General features: G+C 47.0%; 1 protein-coding gene across 1 annotated transcript; it reads right to left on the reverse strand.

Annotated features, from left to right (window-relative positions):
- Positions 1–2,400: 2,400 nt before the first annotated feature.
- On the reverse strand, positions 2,401–18,928 carry LOC142760554 (ribonuclease H-like). Its single transcript, XM_075863746.1, has 2 exons — positions 18,460–18,928; positions 2,401–2,468 (listed from the first exon to the last, which is right to left on the reverse strand). The coding sequence occupies exons 1-2, from the start codon at positions 18,926–18,928 to the stop codon at positions 2,401–2,403; spliced, it is 537 nt and encodes a 178-aa protein (XP_075719861.1).
- Between the last annotated feature and the right edge of the window lie 2,051 nt (positions 18,929–20,979).

Raw genomic sequence — 20,979 nt, forward strand, 5'->3', positions numbered from 1 at the left:
TACCAACCTGATTTTTTTCCTTTTTTTCATGAAAAATTATTTAAAAATCGCAGACAGCAAAAAAAATTCCCAGCTATATTGGAAAACCATAATGAATCATAAAAATTATAAGTAATATACACTATATGGACAAAAGGGGTCATTTGCTTGACATCCAGACTTCCCTGTCACACCAATATGGATAAGGCTTTTTGAAGGAAGGGGGGAAGGGTCGATTAATATCCGTTTGTGACTATTGCATTGTGTTTACATTCACTTGATATTCATTCGACTACTATGTCTTCAACCCATAGATTGTAACCTAACAGACACTACATGATGATTTAGTGTTTACTATATCTTCCACCATTCATCCCCCATGCTCCTCTCTTAAAATGCACTATATATTCCCATTAATGCTGTAGGGAGTCGGCCCCTCATGTATTAACTGGCATATTACAGAGTCTCTTTGTCCCTTTTTTTGTACCTTTTTTAAATGACATTTTGTCTAAATTATGTGATCAATAAAGTTTGTTTATTTTTATATACATGGCTTCCATGCTCCAATTTTTCTCTTCTGTTTAAATACGTATCTAGGAGTTGCCTTTTTCGTAATTAAGGGAGAATGCTTCACATGTAATAGCATCTAGCCCATTATCTGAATTGCAGTAGGAGTTTTATGCAAATACCTCTACATTACATGTACAGGAGGTTTTATAACATCCCATTATAAATCCATTAATATTGAGTTGGTCCCCCCTTTGCAGCTCAAACAGCTTCCACTCTTCTGGGAAGACTTTCTACAAGATTTTGGAGTGTGTGTGAGTGAATTCTTTCCCATTCATGGAGAAGAGCATTTGTGAGGACAGACACTGACAAAACGGCCTGGCTCACAATCACCATTCTAGTTAATCCCAAAAGGTGTTTGATGGGGTTAAGGTCAGGGCTCTGTGCGGACAAGTCAAGTTCTTCCACACCAATCTCGCCCAACCATGTCTTTATGGACATTGCTTTGTGCACTGGGGCATAGTAAATGCTGGAACAGAAAAGGGCCTTACCCAAACTGCTCCCACAAAGTTGGAAGCATACAATTGTCCAAATGTCTTGGTCAGTGGCGTAACTACCGCTATAGCAGCCGTAGCGGCTGCTACGGGGCCCGCGGCATGAGGGGGCCCATGTCGCCCGCCGGCACGGGCCCCTACCATGGCCAGAGGCTCCGCTAGCAGTCGCTATGGCTGCTACAGCGGGACGCCACTGAACACTACGGCAGAGCATGGAGGTATCTCCCCGCTCTGCCATTAAACAAAACACATGTATCCCCTATCCACAGGATAGGGGATACATGTGTGATCGCTGCCAGCGATAGGGAGAACGGGGGACTGAAAGTCCCCTGACGTTCTCCATCACAAACCTCGGACTTCCGGGGTCTGTGTCGGCAGCTCCGTAGAAGTGAATGGAGCGCCGGTCGCGCTTGTGCGCATGCGTGACCAGCGCTCCTTTCATTTTTATTGAGCTGCGCAGACGCCGGAAGTCAGAGGTTAGTCATGGAGAACTTGGGGGACTTTCGGTCCCCCGTTCACCCTATCGCTGCCAGCGATCACACATGTATCCCCTATCCTGTGGATAGGGGATACATGTCTTTTGTCTTTTCACACTGTAGGTCGAATTTTTTGGGGTGGTTGGGGACGCTGTATGGCGTTCCCTACAGGGGGGGGGCCTGTATAGCGTTCCCTACAGGGGTGGCTGTATTGCGTTCCCTACAGGGGGAGGGGCTGTATGGTGTTCCCTACAGGGGGGACTGTATGGCGTTCCCTACAGGGGGGGCTGTATGGTGTTCCCTACAGGGGGGGGCTGTATGGCGTTCCCTACAGGGGGGGGGCTGTATGGCGTTCCCTACAGGGGGGGCTGTATGGCGTTCCCTACAGGGGGGGGGCTGTATGGCGTTCCCTACAGGGGGGCCTGTATGCTGTTCCCTACAGACCCCCCCTGTACAGAACGCCATACAGACCCCCTGTAGATAACGCCATACAGTCCCCCCTGTAGAGAACGCCATACAGCCCCCACTGTAGATAGCGGCATACAGCCCCCCTGTAGATAACGCTATACAGCCCCCTCTGTAGATAGCGCCATACAGCCCCCCCTGTAGTTAACGCCATGCAGCCCCCTTTGTAGATATCTACAGAGGGGGCTGTATGGCGTTATCTACAGGGGGGACTGTATGGCGCTATCTACAGAGGGGGCTGTATGGTGCTATCTACAGAGGGGGCTGTATGGCGTTATCTACAGGGAGGGCTGTAAAAAAGGCACTATCTACAAGGGGGGGGGGTTGTGTGACACCCAGGGGAGGGGGGGGGCAGTCAAAAGTTTGCTATGGGGCCCAGTCTTTCCTAGTTACTCCCCTGGTCTTGGTGTATTGAAGCATTAAGATTTTCCTTCACTTGAACTAAGAGGATTTTCCTTCACTGGAACTAAGAGGTCTAGGCTAACACCTGAAAAACAACCTCATAGCATTATCCCTCCTCAGCTAAACGTTACAGTTAGCACAATGCAGTCAGACAGGTAGCGTTCTCCTGGCATTCACCAAATCCAGATCCATCCATCAGACTGCCAGATAGAGAAGCGTGATTTGTTGCAGAACACGTTTCCACTGCTCCAGTGTGCAGTGGTGGCGTGCTTTACACCACTCCATCTGACGCTTGGCATTGTACTTGGTGATGTAATGCTTGCATACAGCTACTCGGCCCTGGTAAGTTATGCCATGAAACTCCTTGCGCACAGTTTTTGTGCAGATGTCAATGCTAGATGAGGTTTGGAACTCAGTTATTTAGTCAGCAGAGCGTTGCTGATTTTTATGCACTATGTGCCTCAGCACTTGACGGCCCCGCTCTGTAACTTAACGTGGCCTGCCACTTTGTAGCTGAGTTCCAATAATACCATTCACAGTTGATTGCAAAATATCTAGGAGGGAAGAAATCGTATGAACTGATTTTTTCGTAACGGTGGCATCCCATTACACTACCACGCTGGAATTTACTGAGCTCTTTAGAGTCATCCACTTAGGGCCTGTTCACATCAGCGTTTGCTTTCCGTTTCGGTGTTCCGTCGGAGGTTTCCGTCGGATGAGCGCCGCAATGGAAAGTCAAACTGAAACCACAGCTTCCGTTTCCGTCACTATTGGTATCAAACATTGCTAATGATTTCCGTTCGTCACCATTCCGGCAGGTTTCCGTTTTAAAGACGGAATCAATAGCGGAGTCACCTGCGCTATTGATCTTGTCGGAAAAACAGAAAACTGACGGAATGGTGACGAACGGAAACCATTAGCAATGTTTCCGTCACCATTGATACCAATAGTGACGGAAACGGAAGCTGTGGTTTCAGTTTGACCTTCCGTTGCGGGGTCACCCGACAGAAACCTCCAACGTAACCCCGGAACGGAAAGCGAACAGTGATGTGAACAGGCCCTAATTCACAAATGTTTATAAAGGCAGACTGCATGGCTAGGATTTTATACACCAGTGCGACTAAAGTAAACGTTTGAATTCAATGACTAAGGGGTGTATACCAATACTTTTGTCCATATAGTGTTTGTCTATAGTTTAGAATACTAATCTGAAAACATTAGCAGAATGTACTGTGACCTCTAAAATGATAATAATTATAATCCGAAAAATCTGTACAGCTCCTCGAACTTTACAGAACTCACAGACATTTTTTTTAACGGACACTGTAAAAAGGCCTTTATTTTTTATGTACTGTCCAGGAATTTACAGACAGTTGACAACCCTGGCTGCAATCTGTGGAGGAACTCGGTAGCAAGGGTTGAATTTACAGAGGTGCTTGGTGTAAACTTAGAACTACATGATAAAGTATTGCAAAATAATTTTTCTAAACCAGTCAACCCAGGGGGGAGAAATTGTTGGTGCCCAAGAAGGTGGTTTTAATATGTGCCCCACCACCTTCGCCACAGAAGTTCGGATGATAATTGTCAGATGGGCATCATCATTAATTTAACTGTTCCCTGTTGCAACTTTCCCCAACAATCCAAGTTCAAGGTTTGTGATGCTTCCTGTGGTGCCGAGTCTTCAGGCAGTTCATATGCCATTTGCAACGACGCATAGGCTAGCTTGAATAGTGATTGGACTTGCTTTTGATTTGGCCAGTTATAATTCAATGCTTTTAGTAATAAACACACAAGAACCTGAAATAAATTTATATTATTGAACAAGCATCATGCAAAGTCAATGCTTGCATGGGAACACATATCAGTGCTTATAGCGCATAGAGTTATAGAGTTACATTACATTTATATTTGTATTGAATGGAGACTATTGCACAAACTCCCTCTTCATGAATGAGAACTCCAGCCATAGGAGTAGGATCCCTTTACTGTTCACATGGCTTATTTTCAGCCATTTTTCGGGGTGTAAACTTCCGAAAAATGGGTGAAAAATTGGAAGCAGAACGCCTCCAAACATCTGCCCATTAATTTCAATGGGAAAAACGGCTTTCTATTCCGAAACGGCTCCAAAAAACGGCTCAAGAAGTGAAATGTACTTCTTTTTCGCAGGCGTTTTTTTACGTGGCAGTTTTTCAAACCGGCCGCGTAAAAAAAACGCCCCGTCGGAACAGAACGCCGTTTTTCCCATTGAAATCAATGGGCAGATGTTTGGAAGCGTTCGGCTTCCGATCTTTCGGCCCGAAAATAAGCCGTGTGAACAGCGGCGTAACTAGGAAAGACTGGGCCCCATAGCAAACTTTTGACTGGGGCCCCCCCTCCCCTGGGTGTCACACAACCCTCCCCCCTTGCAGATAGTGCCTTTTTTACAGCCCCCCCTGTAGATAACACTATACAGCCCCCCATCTGTAGATAGCGCCATACATCCCCCTGTAGAGAACGCCATACAGCCCCCTGTAGATAACGCCATACAGCCCCCCTGCAGAGAACGCCATACAGCCCCCCTGCAGAGAACGCCATACAGCCCCCCTGCAGAGAACGCCATACAGCCCCCCCTGTAGGGAACGCCATACAGCGCCCCCCCCCCCTGTAGGGAACGCCATACAGCGTCCCCCCTCCCAAAAAAATGTGACCTACAGTGTGTCCTACAAAATACATGTATCCCCTCTCCATAGGATCTCCACAGGACAGGGGATACATGAGTGATCGCTGGCAGCGATAGGGAGAACGGGGGACCGAAAGTCCCCCAAGCTCTCCATGACTAACCTCTGACTTCCGGCGTCTGTGCAGCTCAATAAAAATGAAAGGAGCGCTGGTCACGCATGCGCACAAGCACGACCGGCACTCCATTCATTTCTAGGGAGCTGCCGACACAGACCCCGGAAGTCCGAGGTTTGTGATGGAGAACTTCAGGGGACTTTCAGTCCCCCGTTCTCCCTATCGCTGGCAGCGATCACACATGTATCCCCTGTCCTGTGGAGATCCTGTGGAGAGGGGATACATGTCTTTTGCTCTATTTTGCGCCTTCAGGACCAGACACCGTTTAGCCATTTTTAGCACGTGTTAGTTAAATGGCTCTAACTTTTTTATTTGCTAGGCTAACTACGTGATTTTTGTGACGTTTTTTCCGTAGACAATGCAGGTTTCTTTTTTTATCGTTCTTATACACACCTTTTTTGCTATTTTAGAATTTTTATTCATAAAGTTTGAAAATAATAGTAAAAAAAATAAGCTTTTTTACATTTTAGCTATTTTTTTTTGGTAATAACATAGTTTTACCCTAAAATAGACCTTTTATTTGTGATAGTCATTGTGTACCATAAATTTTTATATATTACATGTCTATATTAGGGTAATTGGGTCAGCGCTAGCGTTACAACAATGATTGGCGGGGGGGGGGGCTTGGGGACACGTTTTTTTTTGGGGGGGGGTGGGTATTTTATGTGTATTTATTATTTACATTTTTTTTGCACTTTACTTTATTATTTTTTTATTACTATGGTCTGTCCCCCAAAGGTCAAAGAAGACCTTTGGGGAACTTTATATATATTTTTTCTTTCTTTTACACCATGTTTTTCCACTGTAACTGGAGCTGCACAGCAGCCCCAGTTACAGGGGAAATCAGCCCTCTCATAATGACGATTGTCACTAGTAGGGCTGTGCTGGGTCTAGTAAGACCCAGCAGCAGCCTGCCACTAACGGCACCCGGCGATCATGTGACCAGTCACATGATCACCGGGAGGAATAGAGACAGCGCCGCTGCTGCTGTCTCTATTCCTGTACACAGCGCGCATTCAGCGCTGTGTACAAGTGATCAGAGAAGACAGAAGCAGCGAAAGCTTCTATCCTCTCCTCAGGGTCCCCGGCAGTCTCTGACAGCCGGAGACCCGACATTCAGCTGCCCGATCGCGCGGGCAGCAAGTTAAAACCTGAGCCGTAGAAAGTCTATGGCTCGGGTTTTAAGGACCCTGACCGCTGGCCGTAAAAATACAGCCAGCGGTCGGGAACCAGTTAATGGCAGAGCGGGGAGATACCTCCCTGCTCTGCCGTAGTGTTCAGTGGCGTCCCGCTGTAGCAGCCATAGCGGCTGCTAGCGGAGCCTCCGGCCATGGTGGGGGCCCGTGCCGGCGGGCGACACGGGCCCCCTCATGCCGCGGGCCCCGTAGCAGCCGCTACTGGTGCTACGGCGGTAGTTACGCCACGGTGTGTGAACATACCCTTACAATATAACATTATTTATCCCGCACAGTGAACACTGTCAAAAACAAAAATTTGGAAAGTCAGAATTTCTGTTTTCACCTTAGCTCCCCCAAATTTTTTATAAAAAGTGCTGAAAAGTTGCATGTATCCCAAAATTGTACCAATAAAAACTACAGCTCACCCAACAAAAAAATAAGCCCTCATACCGCTCAATCAATGAAAACATAAAAAAAAATTACGGCTCTTAGAATGTGGCGAACAAAACTATTTTTTTTAACAAATAGTTTTTTTCTTTGTAAAAATGGTATGAGCATAAAAAAAATTATATATATTTGGCATTGTCGCAATCATGTGAACCCGTAGAATAAAGTCAACATTGTTTTTACCACACGTTGAATGCTCTAAAAACGAAACCCAAAAAACAATGGTGTAATTTTAGTTTTTTGCCCCTTTTACCCCACAAAGAATTTTTTTTTAGTTAAAAAAAAGTTATGGCTGTTTGGAAGGCGGGGTGCAAAAAACAAAAATGACAACGTATTGGCTAACAAAAACTAAATGCAGCTCAGTCTATTGGTAACTTTTCTCCTATCACACAACATGTGTTTAACTGCTTGTATTCAAAATGTAACACGAGAACCCTCCATTGGTGTAATGAAACCAACCTACAGCACCAATAAAATCTACTGTATTGTGCTGTAAGGGCTTATTCAGACGAACGTGATATACGTCCGTGCAACGCGCGTGATTTTCACGCGCCTTGCACGGACCTATATTACTCTATGGGGCCGTGCAGACAGTCTGATTTTTACGCAGCGTGAGTCCGCTGCGTAAAACTCATGACATGTATGTTCTTTGTGCGTATTTCGCGCATCACGCATACATAGAAGTCAATGGGTGCGTGAAAACCACGCATGGCACACGGAAACACTTCCGTGGGACGCGCGTGATTCGCGCAACAGCAGTCAAAAGTATGAATGAAAACAGAAAAGCACCACGTGCTTTTCTGTTTACACACATACAAACAGAGTTTCACCATGATGGTGGCTGCGCGAAAAGCACGCAGCCGCGGATCATATGGTGATGCCACACGGAGCTGTTAAGTGCCTTTCAGTTTTTAAGTGGGGTGAGACCTTTTTCCAAATTGTGTCTGTGTATTTTGGTGTGTTTTGGTGTGATCGGTGGTATTTAGCACGGCAATTTTGATTTAAAATGTGACCTCCTTGTATAATGGAATTATGGATTCGGGGAATGTCATTCCCGAGCCCCATATTGTGAGAAGTCTGGGCCTACTGTGTATGCAAGCTGTCACGATCACCAGGTATGTGGACCCACTAGGCTGCTCCGCCATAGCGGAGAGGCAGCTGGTCTAGTCACAGTCTATACAAGAGTCTATAGCAGTTCGTAACACAAGGGTACCTGAAATAGTCCAGACAGTGGCTGAGGGTTCAGCACGGATGGAGGTGGGTGGAACAGGTTGCGCCAGATGTGGTGGATAACACTGGAAGTGGCAGACGACACTGGACGTGGCAGACAACACTGGACGTGGCAGACGACAGCAGGTGCAGTAGGACACTTTGGGTAATGCAAGGAAGGCGATCTGTTCCGAGTGAAGAGCTCTGACTTGTAGTGTTAATGGTTCCGTGATGAACACAATTGGATCGGACAATGGTAGACCATTTACAGACGCAACAGCCAGAGGTCTCTCTAGAAGAACTGTGGGTAGATGAAAGTGATCCACTAGATCCTGCTGGATGAAATTAGCAGCTGCTCCGGAGTCCAGATAGGCAGAGGAGGGATGTGACGTCCAGGGGCGTAACTAGGAAAGGCTGGGCCCCATAGCAAACTTTTGACTGGGGCCCCCTCCCCTGGGTATCACACCCCCCCTTGTAGATAGTGCCTCCCTATAGATTCCGCCACACAGCACCCCTGTAGATAACGCCTTACAGCCCTCCGCCTGTAGAGAACGCCATACAGCCCTCCGCCTGTAGAGAACGCCATACAGCCCTCCGCCTGTAGAGAACGCCATACAGCCCTCCGCCTGTAGAGAACGCCATACAGCCCTCCGCCTGTAGAGAACGCCATACAGCCCTCCGCCTGTAGAGAACGCCATACAGCCCTCCACCTGTAGAGAACGCCATACAGCCCTCCGCCTGTAGAGAACGCCATACAGCCCTCCACCTGTAGCGAACGCCATACAGCCCTCCGCCTGTAGAGAACGCCATACAGCCCTCCCCCTGTAGAGAACGCCATACAGCCCTCCCCCTGTAGAGAACGCCATACAGCCCTCCCCCTGTAGAGAACGCCATACAGCCCTCCCCTGTAGAGAACGCCATACAGCCCTCCCCCTGTAGAGAACGCCATACAGCCCTCCCCCTGTAGAGAACGCCATACAGCCCTCCCCCTGTAGAGAACGCCATACAGCCCCCAAAAACAAACGGCCTATAGTTTGTCCTACAATAGAGAGGTATCCCCTACCCACAGGATTGGAGATACATGTGTGATTGCTGGCAGCGTTAAGGAGAACGGGGGGCCAAAAGTCCCCCGAAGTTCTCCATGAGAAACCTCGGACTTCCGGGGTCTGCGTAGTTCAATAAAAATTAAAGAAGCGCTGGCCACGCATGCGCACAAGCACGACCGGTGCACAATTAATTTCTATTGAGCTGCCGGCCGATCCCGGAAGTCCGAGGTTTGTCATGGAGAACTTCGGGGGACTTTCGGCCCCCCGTTCTCCTTATCGCTGGGCGTCCCAGCAATCCCACATATATCCCCTGTCCTATGGATAGGGGATTAATGTCTTTTGTAGGTACAACCCCTTCAGTGGCGTCGCGCTGTAGCAGCCATAGCGGCTGCTAGCGGAGTCTGCGGCCATGGGGGGGCCGTGCTGTGCTCATGCTGTGGGCCACGTAGCAGCCGCTACAGCGGTAGCTACGCAACTGGTGACGTCTCTCCGGAGACGATAACCACAGGAATCGATAATTTGGAAGAAGTTTTGACGTTTGGAGACGTCCCACCTAGAGTTACCTCTCCAACCAACCCTGGAGTTTGCCGGTTTCTGTGGACATTGGCGCACAAAATGACCCTTAAGGCCACAATACATACATAATCCAGAGGAGCGTCTGCGCTGCTTCTCTTGTTCGGACAACTGGACTCTGTCTACCTGCATGGGTTCTTCAGGTAGTGCACTAGGGGAAGGCAATAGTGGTCTCTGGACCGAGGGTGCTGGTCTGTCACCCCGGCTCTTTTGTCGAACCTCCTGATTGCGCTCCCTGATCCTCATGTTAACCCGAGTGGCTAACCGTTTAATTTCATACAAGGTAGAAGGAAGGTCGCGGGCTGCAAGTTCATCCTTGATGTGCGATGACAGTCCCTGCAAAAAGGTTGCCACCATTGCTTCATTGTTCCATGTCAACTCTGCTGCCAGGGTACGGAAGGAGATAGGATACTCTCCCACTGTGGAATCTTCTTGCTTGAGGGTCAACAGAGTGGCTGTGGCAGAAGATGTTCGGCCCGGCTCCTCGAACGCGGCATGGAAAGACTGCAGGAACAAGGCTAGGTCAGAGTATACAGGTCCTTGTTGTTCCAAGATTTGGTTTGCCCATGCGAGGGCCTTGTCAGCGAGGTAGGAGATAATAAATGCTACTTTGGCCTCCTCGGAGTAAAAGAGATGACCCCGTAGCCTAAAATGAACCATGCATTGATTGATGAACCCTCTATAGGCTCTGGGATCACCGTCATAGCGAGGAGGAAGAGGCAGTGGAAATGTGGATCCGGAACAAACAGGGAGAGCAACGGGCAGTTGGACAGCAACAGCCCCTGGAAGAGGAACCGGAGGTGGAACAGTGAGTTGGTCCAGACAGGCCATGATAGAATTTACAGCCTCAAGGAGTTGATCCTGATGTGTGCGTAGGTCATGCATCTCCATCTGTATCTTTTGAATTGCGGTCTTGGGCTGGCCAGCAAATTCCATAGCCTGTGCGTACTGTCACGATCACAGGGTATGTGGACCCACTAGGCCACTTCGCTGTAGCGGAGAGGCAGCTGGCCTAGTCACAGTCTATACAAGAGTCTATAGCAGTTCCTAACACAAGGGTACCTGAAATAGTCCAGACAGCTGTCGAGGCTTCAGCAAGGTTGAAGGTGGGTGCAGCAGGTTGCGCCAGACGTTGCAGATAACACTGTAAGTGGTAGACGACACTGGACGTGGCAGACGACACTGGACGTGGCAGACGACACTGGACGTGGCAGACGACACTGGACGTGGCAGACGACACTAGACATGGCAAACGACACTGGATATGGCAAACGACACTGGATATGGCAAACGACAGCAGGTGCAGTAGGACACGACTCCAACACTAATAGGCTCAGGAATAAGAACACAGCATGGGATACAGGATACAGGTAGCAGGGCATGGGTAACAACAGGAACGGGAAAACACTAAGGTACCATTTGCAAGACTGACATGAAATACACTAACAACGCTCAGGCAAGGATCAGAAGGGCTGGGGCCTTCTTATAGGCCAGGAAATCATGGTCAGTTGATGAGGATGATTTCCACATGTTCGCGCGCTGGCCCTTTAAGGCCAGCCACGAGCGTGCGCGCGCAACCTACGGGACACAGCGGACCGGATTGGAAGTGAGCGCTGGCTCGCATCTCCTTCCCAGGAAACGCCAGCGCTCACTTCCAATCCGGTCCGCTGTGTCCCGTAGGTTGCGCGCACAGATCCATGGCTGCGGCCGTTGGGGGGTGAGTAAACCCGGTGGTCCATGGTCATGGACACTACACAAGCATTGAAAATGGGGGAATTCATCACTGCCAATCAATCAATATATATATATATATATATATATATATATATATATATATATATATATATATATATTAGTTCTTCATTGTTAGAGACTGAATTCGCTGCAAAGAAGTAAACCTAAATGTTGTCAATGCCTACCGTGTCCATACTGATATAGGGGCCAGAAATTTTACCCCTGATTGTAGACTGTAATAATTTTATTAGAATTAGAATTGTTACACTTAGTGGTGTGAGCAGAGTATGTCGCAGGATCAACTGCTGACTGAAATGGACTCACGGCTGATGCACCAAGAGGTGTAAATTACTGAAGTGAAGCCTGAGCAGGTCAGCCTGAAGGAGACATGAGTAAGGGTAGAGGCCGAGGTGGCCGCCCTTTGACTAATCAAAAAGAGAGACCACGATCATAAAAGAGGTGATCCGAAAGGGCCTAAAAAAAAGAGGGTCCGTCTAGAATGGATTTGGAGAGAGCTGCTGCCGGATCCGGGGACGACAAATATTCGACCCACTAGAAAGACTGGTATTGTGCAGCAATTTGACAGATGCGGCTTTGTGTTGGAGGATGAAAGTGACAGGGTTAAACATCCTTCTCCCTGTTATTCCACACCGAATAGCCAGCTCTGTAAATTGGAACTGAGGGCATGCATGGAAAAAATATACCACGAGACAAGTTGGTATAGATCCTCCCTCAGTGAGGTAGGAAGTGAACTGAACTTTTTATTGAACAAAGAAACACAAATAAATCTTCTCTGGAGGAAGGTGGGACGTGCTTAAGCCCCATTGGCTCCTCAGATGTAAGTTCTTCTGTACACTCTTCTTGCATTCCAGGGGCGGTGTCTCCATAGGCGTGTCCGTCATGCAGGCTCCTTTATGTTCCATAGATCCAATCCATCTTTGTGAAATACACTGATATATATATATATATATATATATATATATATATATATATATATTGTGAGGGTTTAGCATCAGGAGAGGTTGGTACAGTGGTTTCTTTGTAGCCAGAGACAGGGACACCGTGCATTAAAAGTCATAACAGGGCTTTGCCTGTGTTTTTATTCTTGTCAAAGAAACAGCCTCTTGTACAACAAGGCAAAATACAAAATAAATCCTGCTCGTCTGAGCACTAACTAAACAAGATTATCTAACTATACCAAGTGCCTTCCTACCAGGCACTGGACACAAAGTAACACAGGTCTTTACTCACATAGCATACAGGCTACTCCAGCCTTATTAGTCTCCAGTCTGAGTCAGGGGTGAGACTCCCACACACTGTGTCTGCACCTTTTTATACACAGGCTACAGGTGCAGCTAATTGAGCAGCAGCCTTGTCCTACAAACAGAGATGGACTAGGGATTGGGGAACCCGCCCTGCTTTTCTCCAATCCAACTCCAGGCCCTTTTTCCGGCTTTTCCTTAAGCCGAGATTTGAAAACTAGAGCTTTCTATTGCAAGAACTACTCATTCCCTGGAGCCTAGGATACATGGACAGGATTCTAGGGGAAATATACCTTCCCTCAATGACTTTACCTGTTACTGTCTCACAATATATATATATATATATATATATATATATATGTAAGGATAATATTGTTGCAAACAATATACATTGTAATGATCCCTGACAGTCCCCCCTAAAAATATTATTACTCTATTCCTGAGTCTTGCCTAGTAACCTACTACTTACCACTCGAACCAGGCGGGTAGGGGTTTTGGATTTCTTCACCAGCTTGAGACGAGCTACTCCTTATGAGTAACCCCCCTTTGTACCTGGACTTCCAAGGTTTCGGAGTGGTCCTAACTGTCCCAATTCTCCTCAGTATACAGGATGGTTGTCTTTAAAGGGACTGTCGGTGTCACCTCGTCTATTTGTGTAAACATAGTGGGCACAGTCTGTTCTACAGCTTTCGTCATCATTTTCTTGATACAAGGGAAAACACAGCACACAAGGACAGAGAATAGTATTAAAAAGACCACTATCACTACTCCTATTTGCGCTAATATTTTCTGCCATCGAGTCATCCATGAAAAATACTGGTCCCATGCGTCGGTAATATCTGAGTTCCTTTTCAACTCCTGAGATAAGCTCTCCAACATATGTATGGCCATTGTGACTTTCCCTTTGGGCCCGGTGTTGTCGGGGATATACGTACAACAGGTTGTCCCTATCATTCGGCATACCCCACCTTTTTCAGCCAATGTCATATTAAGAGCCATTCTATTCTGGAATGTCATAGTTGAGGTAGGCCCTAGTTGGTCGGCTAACCCTTGTAAAGCATCTCGGGTATAATTTACAAACCACTGCTGGTTGTAATATATATATAATTAATCCAGTCTACATTTTTATTAACGGTAATAATTGGGATAAGAGACTCAAATCCTGCCTTCACCTGATCTCTGGCCTTGAACTTGTCTGGCACCCCCCTCGGGACACCAATCGTATCTATATACACATGTGGATCGAAGCTTCCCCTTGGGGATGCTTCCCTCTTTCTGCAGTGGTAAGATCCTTTTATTGGTTCTTCATCTGAACCTTCGCCAAGAATGTGGAAAGGCATAATTGCTTTAGCCAATGCACACTCTCCTTTCCATTGCCCCTCAAGTCTGGTTCTGATTTTCATATCCCCACATATCCAGTATATATCGCCCAAAAACTGCACCTGATTCTGAGTGATAGATGCATTTAACGAGCTGTACTTTGAACAGTACCCTTCCGGAAAGTTCCCTAGGAACCGGCTATTCCCTTCTGTATTGGTGTAACATGTGTAGTTGCCTTTGTAAATTATATGTCCCTGGGCTTGTTTGGGTGTCGTGGTGACTATGGGGTATGCCTTTTTCCAGGACTTGCATACTGTGTGGTCTAATGTTACATTGGTGTATAGGCTTAGGAAACATTCTTCAGCATCGTCAGGAATATTAAGTGGTACTATCCCTAGGTGTGGCCGGGCTCCTGCACACACATAGAAGTTGGACTTATTCACTTTCCGTGTCATGTATTTTACCCACTCTAACCAGACATTATGGTCCCCAAATCCGGTTTCTACGGCCATAGTGTCTTCCAATCCTGGGTCAGCCATGGCCATCATATTTTTATGCATCTGTATTTTGGATAGCAACATTTTTATCAGTCTCTCGGGGTTCAACTTTCTCCATTCTCGGGAGTCTACCATATCTTTTAGTTTGAATTTTCCCATTTCTCTGTTTACTTTCCCATAGGTCCCTAATATGTATGTGTCTTGGTCTGTTATACTAGGGTTTTCTATGGTGAGGATTAAGCCTAATCCTGACATACCACATGCTTTCCTTGATAACGTCATTCTAGTTAGAAGTGACTTCCCATTAATGTCTTTCTTTTCTAAGGCACTCTGTCCAGCCCACCGCCTCCCAGGACGTACAACGATTGCCGTAATAATTGTCTGTTACACATATATATTGAGTGCCTCGATCACACAGGTGATAAGCATTCCAATATCCGCATGTTTGTTTGATACAACCATGTTTGTTTTTGAAGGATGTTACAGACTCAAATTCAAACTGGTATGTAGCTACATGTGTACTAGAAGAATTATACCAAAAGGTGGTCACCCCATCAGCCTGGGTGATTGCTACATGTCCCCCCAAAACACTCTGTGCAATAACATGAAAAAGGATAAGGATGTACATGGTGATAGTCATTCTTTGGAAGAGACCCTCTTGCAGTGCAATACTTCGGGTCATGGCAGGGACAGTGGCTTTAAGAATTTTACTTTTCAGAGCACCGTTCATCCTTTCCACTTTGCCACTGCTTTGAGGGTGGTACGGGGTGTGTAGTCCGAGATCTGCATCCACCATCTCCTAAATGTCTCTGGTCACATCTGCAATAAATTCTGGTCCCTGATCACTTTCTATGACTTCAGGGATACCGAATCTGCAGACTAACTCTGTCAGCAGTCGTTTCACCGTGGTTCTTGCTATCATGTTGGACACTGGGTAAGCTTCAGGCCATCCTGAGAACATGTCCACCACCACCAGGACATATTCATACCTTCCATTCTTTAGTAATTGCATATGGTCTATCCAGTGGCGGATTAAGTAGACCATGGGCCCTGGGCTGTTACCCAAACTTGGGCCCCCCTTCCTCACCGCCGCCCTGCCGTAACTATTTTTAACACTACCTTTTTGGGCAAGCATTAACAGTGTTACGATTTCCCTTGTCACAGCGCGGTGTCCCTACATACTGACAGTATCACACTGTGCAGGGACACAACCTCCTGACAAGGGGAATTGTCTGTCAGTCCTGGACTGCAGAAAGACTTTTTGTGAAATACAAGGATTCCTATAATAAACATGTCAGGAGAGGTGACAGATTCTCTATAAATCTAGTGACTCACAGGTGACGACGTCTCAGATTCTAGTAGTTTTTTTCCTCTTTTCTTCTCCATCCGGTCCAGCGCTCATGACGACTTCTCCCGGCCATGACTCATTTCTGCAGGATTTGCCACTCAGACGTCTCCTCACTTTTCCAACATTTCCACACCTATAAACGAAAATAAAGTTATCATGGTGCCACATACTGTGCCCCTAAATATAATAGCACCAAACACTGCGCGCCTGAATATAATAATACCACACACTGTAAAACACCACATACACACAGCCCCCTGTACATAGTGCCACACACAGCCCCTGTAGATATTACACACCCCCATAGATATCGCCATACACAGCCCCCTCTATATATCACACATCCCCCCCGTAGAGAGTGTTACACACAGCCCCATATAGATAGTGCCATACAGCCCCCTGTAGAGAGCGCCACACAGCCCTCCCCCTCTTGTAAATAGCACCAAAAAGCCCCCCCTATAAAGAGCGCCATACACATACCACTGTGGATAGCACTACACAGCCCCCCCTTGTATATAGTGCCACACAGCGCTCCCCCTTGTATATAGTGCCACACAGCGCTCCCCCTTGTATATAGTGCCACACAGCACTCCCCTTGTATATAGTGCCACACAGCACTCCCCTTGTATATATCCCCCTTGTATATAGTGGCACACAGCGCTCCCCCTTGTATAAAGTGCCACAAGGTTATGTACACATTTAAAAACTTTATATCATAATTTTATATATATATATATATTAGTATGTGTGTGATTGATTGATTTTATTAAAAAATATTTTCACTTTTTGAGATACAGCTGCTTTGTATCCTGTATCCGTCAGGTCAGCAGGACTGACATGATCAGTGACACGCAGGATCCACCTTAAATCTATCACATCTAAGATTATAATTTAGCGCAGGGCCCGTTTCACTGATCCCGTCAGTCTTGCTGACCTGACGGATACAGGATACAAAGCAGCTGTATCTCAAAAAGTGAAAATATTTTTTAATAAAACGTAATTACAAAGTTGCACCAAACACACATTTTTATAAAAAATAAATAAAAACGACGTGATTTTTGCGACGTTTTTTCCGTAGACAATACAGGTTTCGTTTTTTATCGTTTTTATGCACACTTTTTTGCTATTTTAGAATTTTTATTCATAAAGTTTGAAAATAATAGTAAAAAAAATAAGCTTTTTTACGTTTCAGCTATTTTTTTTGGTAATAACATAGTTTTACCCTAAAATAGACCTTTTATTTGTAATCGTCATTGTTTACCGTAAATTTTAATATATTACATGTCTATATTAGGGTAATTGGGTCAGCGCTAGCGTTACAACAATGTTTGGCGGGAGGGGGAACGTTTTTTTTTGGGGTGGGTATTTTATGTGTATTTATTATTTAATTTTTTTTTGCACTTTACTTTATTATTTTTTATTACTATGGTCTGTTCCTCAAAGGTCAAAAAAGACCTTTGGGGAACTTTATATATTTTTTTTCTTTCTTTTACACCATCTTTTCCCCTGTAACTGGAGCTGCACAGCAGCCCCAGTTACAGGGGAAATCAGCCCTCTCATAGTGACGATTGTCACTAATAGGGCTGTGCTGGGTCTAGTTAGACCCAGCAACAGTCTGTCACTAACGGCACCCGGCGATCATGTGACCAGTCACATGATCACAGAAAGGAATAGAGACAGCGCCGCTGCTGCTGTCTCTATTCCTATACACAGCGTTCATTGAACGCTGTGTAAGAAGACATCGGAGACCCGACATTCAGCTGCCGAATCGCGCGGGCAGCAAGTTAAAACCCGAGACGTAGAAAGTCTATGGCTCGGGTTTTAAGGACCCGTCCCTGACCGCTGGCCGTAAAAATACAGCCAGCGGTCGGGAACCAGTTGGGCAGGAGGATAAGCCGACTAACCTCAGCGCCGGTGAACGCCCGCCCGGGTCTTCTCTTGCAGCTTTAGAGCAACAGAACAGCCGTCCGTCGCTTTTCTGTTACTCATAGCGGCGCCCGCACTTGTCAGAGAGGCGTGTCCTACCCCTTTCCCGGCCAATTCCCTGCTCCTCCCCTCCTCATCTTCGGAAGTTAGCAGCGCTAGCACGCTGAATAGGTTTGTAAGATAATGTGCGGTTCGGGCTGCCATGGGCCCCCTGGGAGCCTCGGGCCCCGGGCGGCCGCCCGAATCGCCCATATGATAATTCGCCACTGGGTCTATCTGTATCCTTTGAAACGGGTACAATAGTCTTGCCAAGTGTTTCTTTGGAGTGGGTTCAGTTCTTCCTGGATTGCAGGTATTGCAGATTTCACAGCTTTGGGTGTATTGCTTAACTGGTATGGAAATTCCGGGTGCTATGTATAGTTTGTTTATGGCAGCAATCATCTGATTCTTCCCTCTGTGTACTATTCTGTGGGCCCATTGTACTGTAGATGGATAAAGTGCTCTGGGTAGATATATTCTGTTCCCTTTTCCCCAGAGTTCATCCTGCAATGATTGTATCGCCCCTGTTCTGAGCCATTCTTCTCTCTCGTGGGTCGGGGCTTGTTTTTGGAATTCCTGGAGGGTCTTGACTCCTGGATTGTCCATTTTCTCCCTCTCCTGCTCATCCTCTTTCCTTTTACCCCTCCTCGTCATTACGTACACACCTGCTTCCTCTCGAGGTCCTATGGCTGCTTGCTTAGCCTCTTGATCCGCAAACTGATTTCCTTGGGCTTCTGCCGTATGGGTTTTCCCATGTGCTTTAACTTTGATTACTGCCACTTGCAGGGGGAGCTGGAGGGCCTCCAGTAAATTCTCCACCGCCTCTGCATTCTTGATAGGAGATCCGGTGGCTGTCTTGTAGCCACACATGGCCCATATCTGACCAAAATCATGCGCCACCCTGAATGCATATCTAGAGTCAGTATAGATATTGACGGTTCGTCCTTCTACATGTCTGCAGGCTTCAGCTAGGGCTATCAGCTCCGCCTCTTGCGCTGATATGTGCGGCGGAAGAGATCCGGCTGTAATGACCTTGGTAGGGGACACCACAGCATATCCAGTGTGGAAAGACCCCCATTCATCCGCATATCTGGATCCATCAGTGAAGAGGGTAAGGTCAGCATTGACTATCATCTGTTCAGTCACTGTGGGCAACTGCAATGTTTCATGCTACATCGCCTGGAGGCAGTCGTGTTCGTGGGGGGTTAGGAGTGTGAGAAGAAAACCCATCTGTATAATCCCCCCGAGAGAGAGGAAGCAGTGTGGCTGGATTCAGGATCGTGCATCGCTGTAGGGTCACATTTTCTGGGAGAAGAAGAGAACATTGGAGTCTCATATGCCGCTGTGAAGAGAGATGCTTTTGTTGGCTTTGATCAAGGATGGCTTTGAGATCATGTGGAGCCAATATCGTAACTGAATGTCCTAGAAGAATGTCAGACGTTTTATCCAGCAATTCCTTGGCGGCCAGCACAGCTTTAAGACATACAGGGGCCGCTTGTTAGACAGAGTCCAGTTTACAAGAGTAATATCCAATGGGACGGTGTTTCCCACCATGTTGTTGGGTTAACACTCCAGAAGCATGGCCGTGGTATTCTGACACAAAGAGGAAAAACGGTCGTTGATAGTCGGGGATGCCAAGGGCTGGCGCGGAGACAATCAGTTCTCTGAGTCTTTGTACCGCATCCACGGCTTCCACAGGTAGATGTGAATTCCAGACTACATCCTTCAAGGCATCATACAGTGGTTGCATAAGGGCAGAAGCATTGGGAATCCACTGTCTACAGTAGAGGACCATACCCAGGAACGCTTGGAGTTGTTTCACTCCCCTTGGGAGGGGAATATCTTGAATAGAAAACTTCCGGTCTTCAGTAAGGTTTTTCACCCCATGGGAAATGCAGTGTCCTAGGAAAACAACTTTGGTGGCACACCACTGGAGCTTCTGCAGAGAAACCTTACAATTAATTTTCGCAAGAAACTGGAGCAGGCATAGAGAAATATTATGACTTGTCTGTTTGTCCGGACAACAAAGGAGTAGGTCATCCACGTATTGGAGGAGTGTGGCTTCAGGGTGAGTTCGTATCCAAGGATCCAGGCACATGGAGAGGGCCTGAGAAAAGTGATTCGGTGAGTTCTGTGCTCCTTGTGGCATAACTGTCCAAGTGTACTGAGCTCCCCTGTAGGTGAACGCAAAAAGATACCGACAATCAGGATGTAGAGGGACACTGAAGAAAGCATTGGCCAAATCAATAACCGTGATGTGTAGATTCGGGCGGAATGTTACTCAGCAGAGTATGCGGGTTGGGGACCACTGGAGTTTCTAGTACCGTGGCAGCGTTAACTGCTCTCAGATCCTGGACCATGCAAAATTTATCGGGCTCTCCTTTCTGAGTTTTCTTCTTCAAAGGGAAGAGGGTGTATTGGCTGGAGATATGCAGAGGATAAGGGCGCCATTCCGTAGTAGTCCCTGAATCTGGGCTCCCAAGGAAGCTTCTTGTGTAGCCTTCAAAGGATATTGTGGGAGCCGTGGTATGTGCACACCTTCTTTGAAGAACACTTGAACAGGTGGAACAGGTAATTTCCCTATATCTTCCGGGCCTGTGGACCACAAAGAATTGTAGAAATTTGGAGAAAGAATTGTCTGATTGTAGAAATAGTCCGGAATGGGGGAGGGAGGGGGTTGGTGTAGAAGTAAGGGGATAGCCCTGATCTGACAGGTCTCTTCCTGGGACAGAGGAGTGTCCAAATCAAGGTACATTCCAGAGTCTTCGTAGTGGATAATCCCAACAGGTTGAGAGGACAGGTATTGGAAACCACAAATCTGGAGAGAATCTTTTGTTGGGCCCCAACAGGTACGGGGTAGGTGAGCCTAGAAGAGATGGCTTGACGTCTACACCAACGCAGGAGATATAATTTTCAGATATGAAACCGTCAGCAGGTAGATCCTTAGTTCTTATGACTGACCTGGCTGTACCCGTGTCCACTAGGAAAGGCAAAGAGTGGCCTCCCACCAGGATCCTAACAGAAGAAATAGGTCCAGACTGTGCAGTAACAGAGGCCATGGTGGGCACGGGCTTGCCGGTTCCCTATTGTCGGTAAGGGCGTTCCGGAGAGCGATTATGGTAATCGCATTGAGGTCGCGGATCGGGTCGATTGTCCGGACGAGTTCTGCAGTGCCGCCTAAAGTG

This window comes from Rhinoderma darwinii, chromosome 4 (assembly GCF_050947455.1).
Source record: "Rhinoderma darwinii isolate aRhiDar2 chromosome 4, aRhiDar2.hap1, whole genome shotgun sequence".
Classification (NCBI taxonomy): domain Eukaryota; kingdom Metazoa; phylum Chordata; class Amphibia; order Anura; family Rhinodermatidae; genus Rhinoderma; species Rhinoderma darwinii.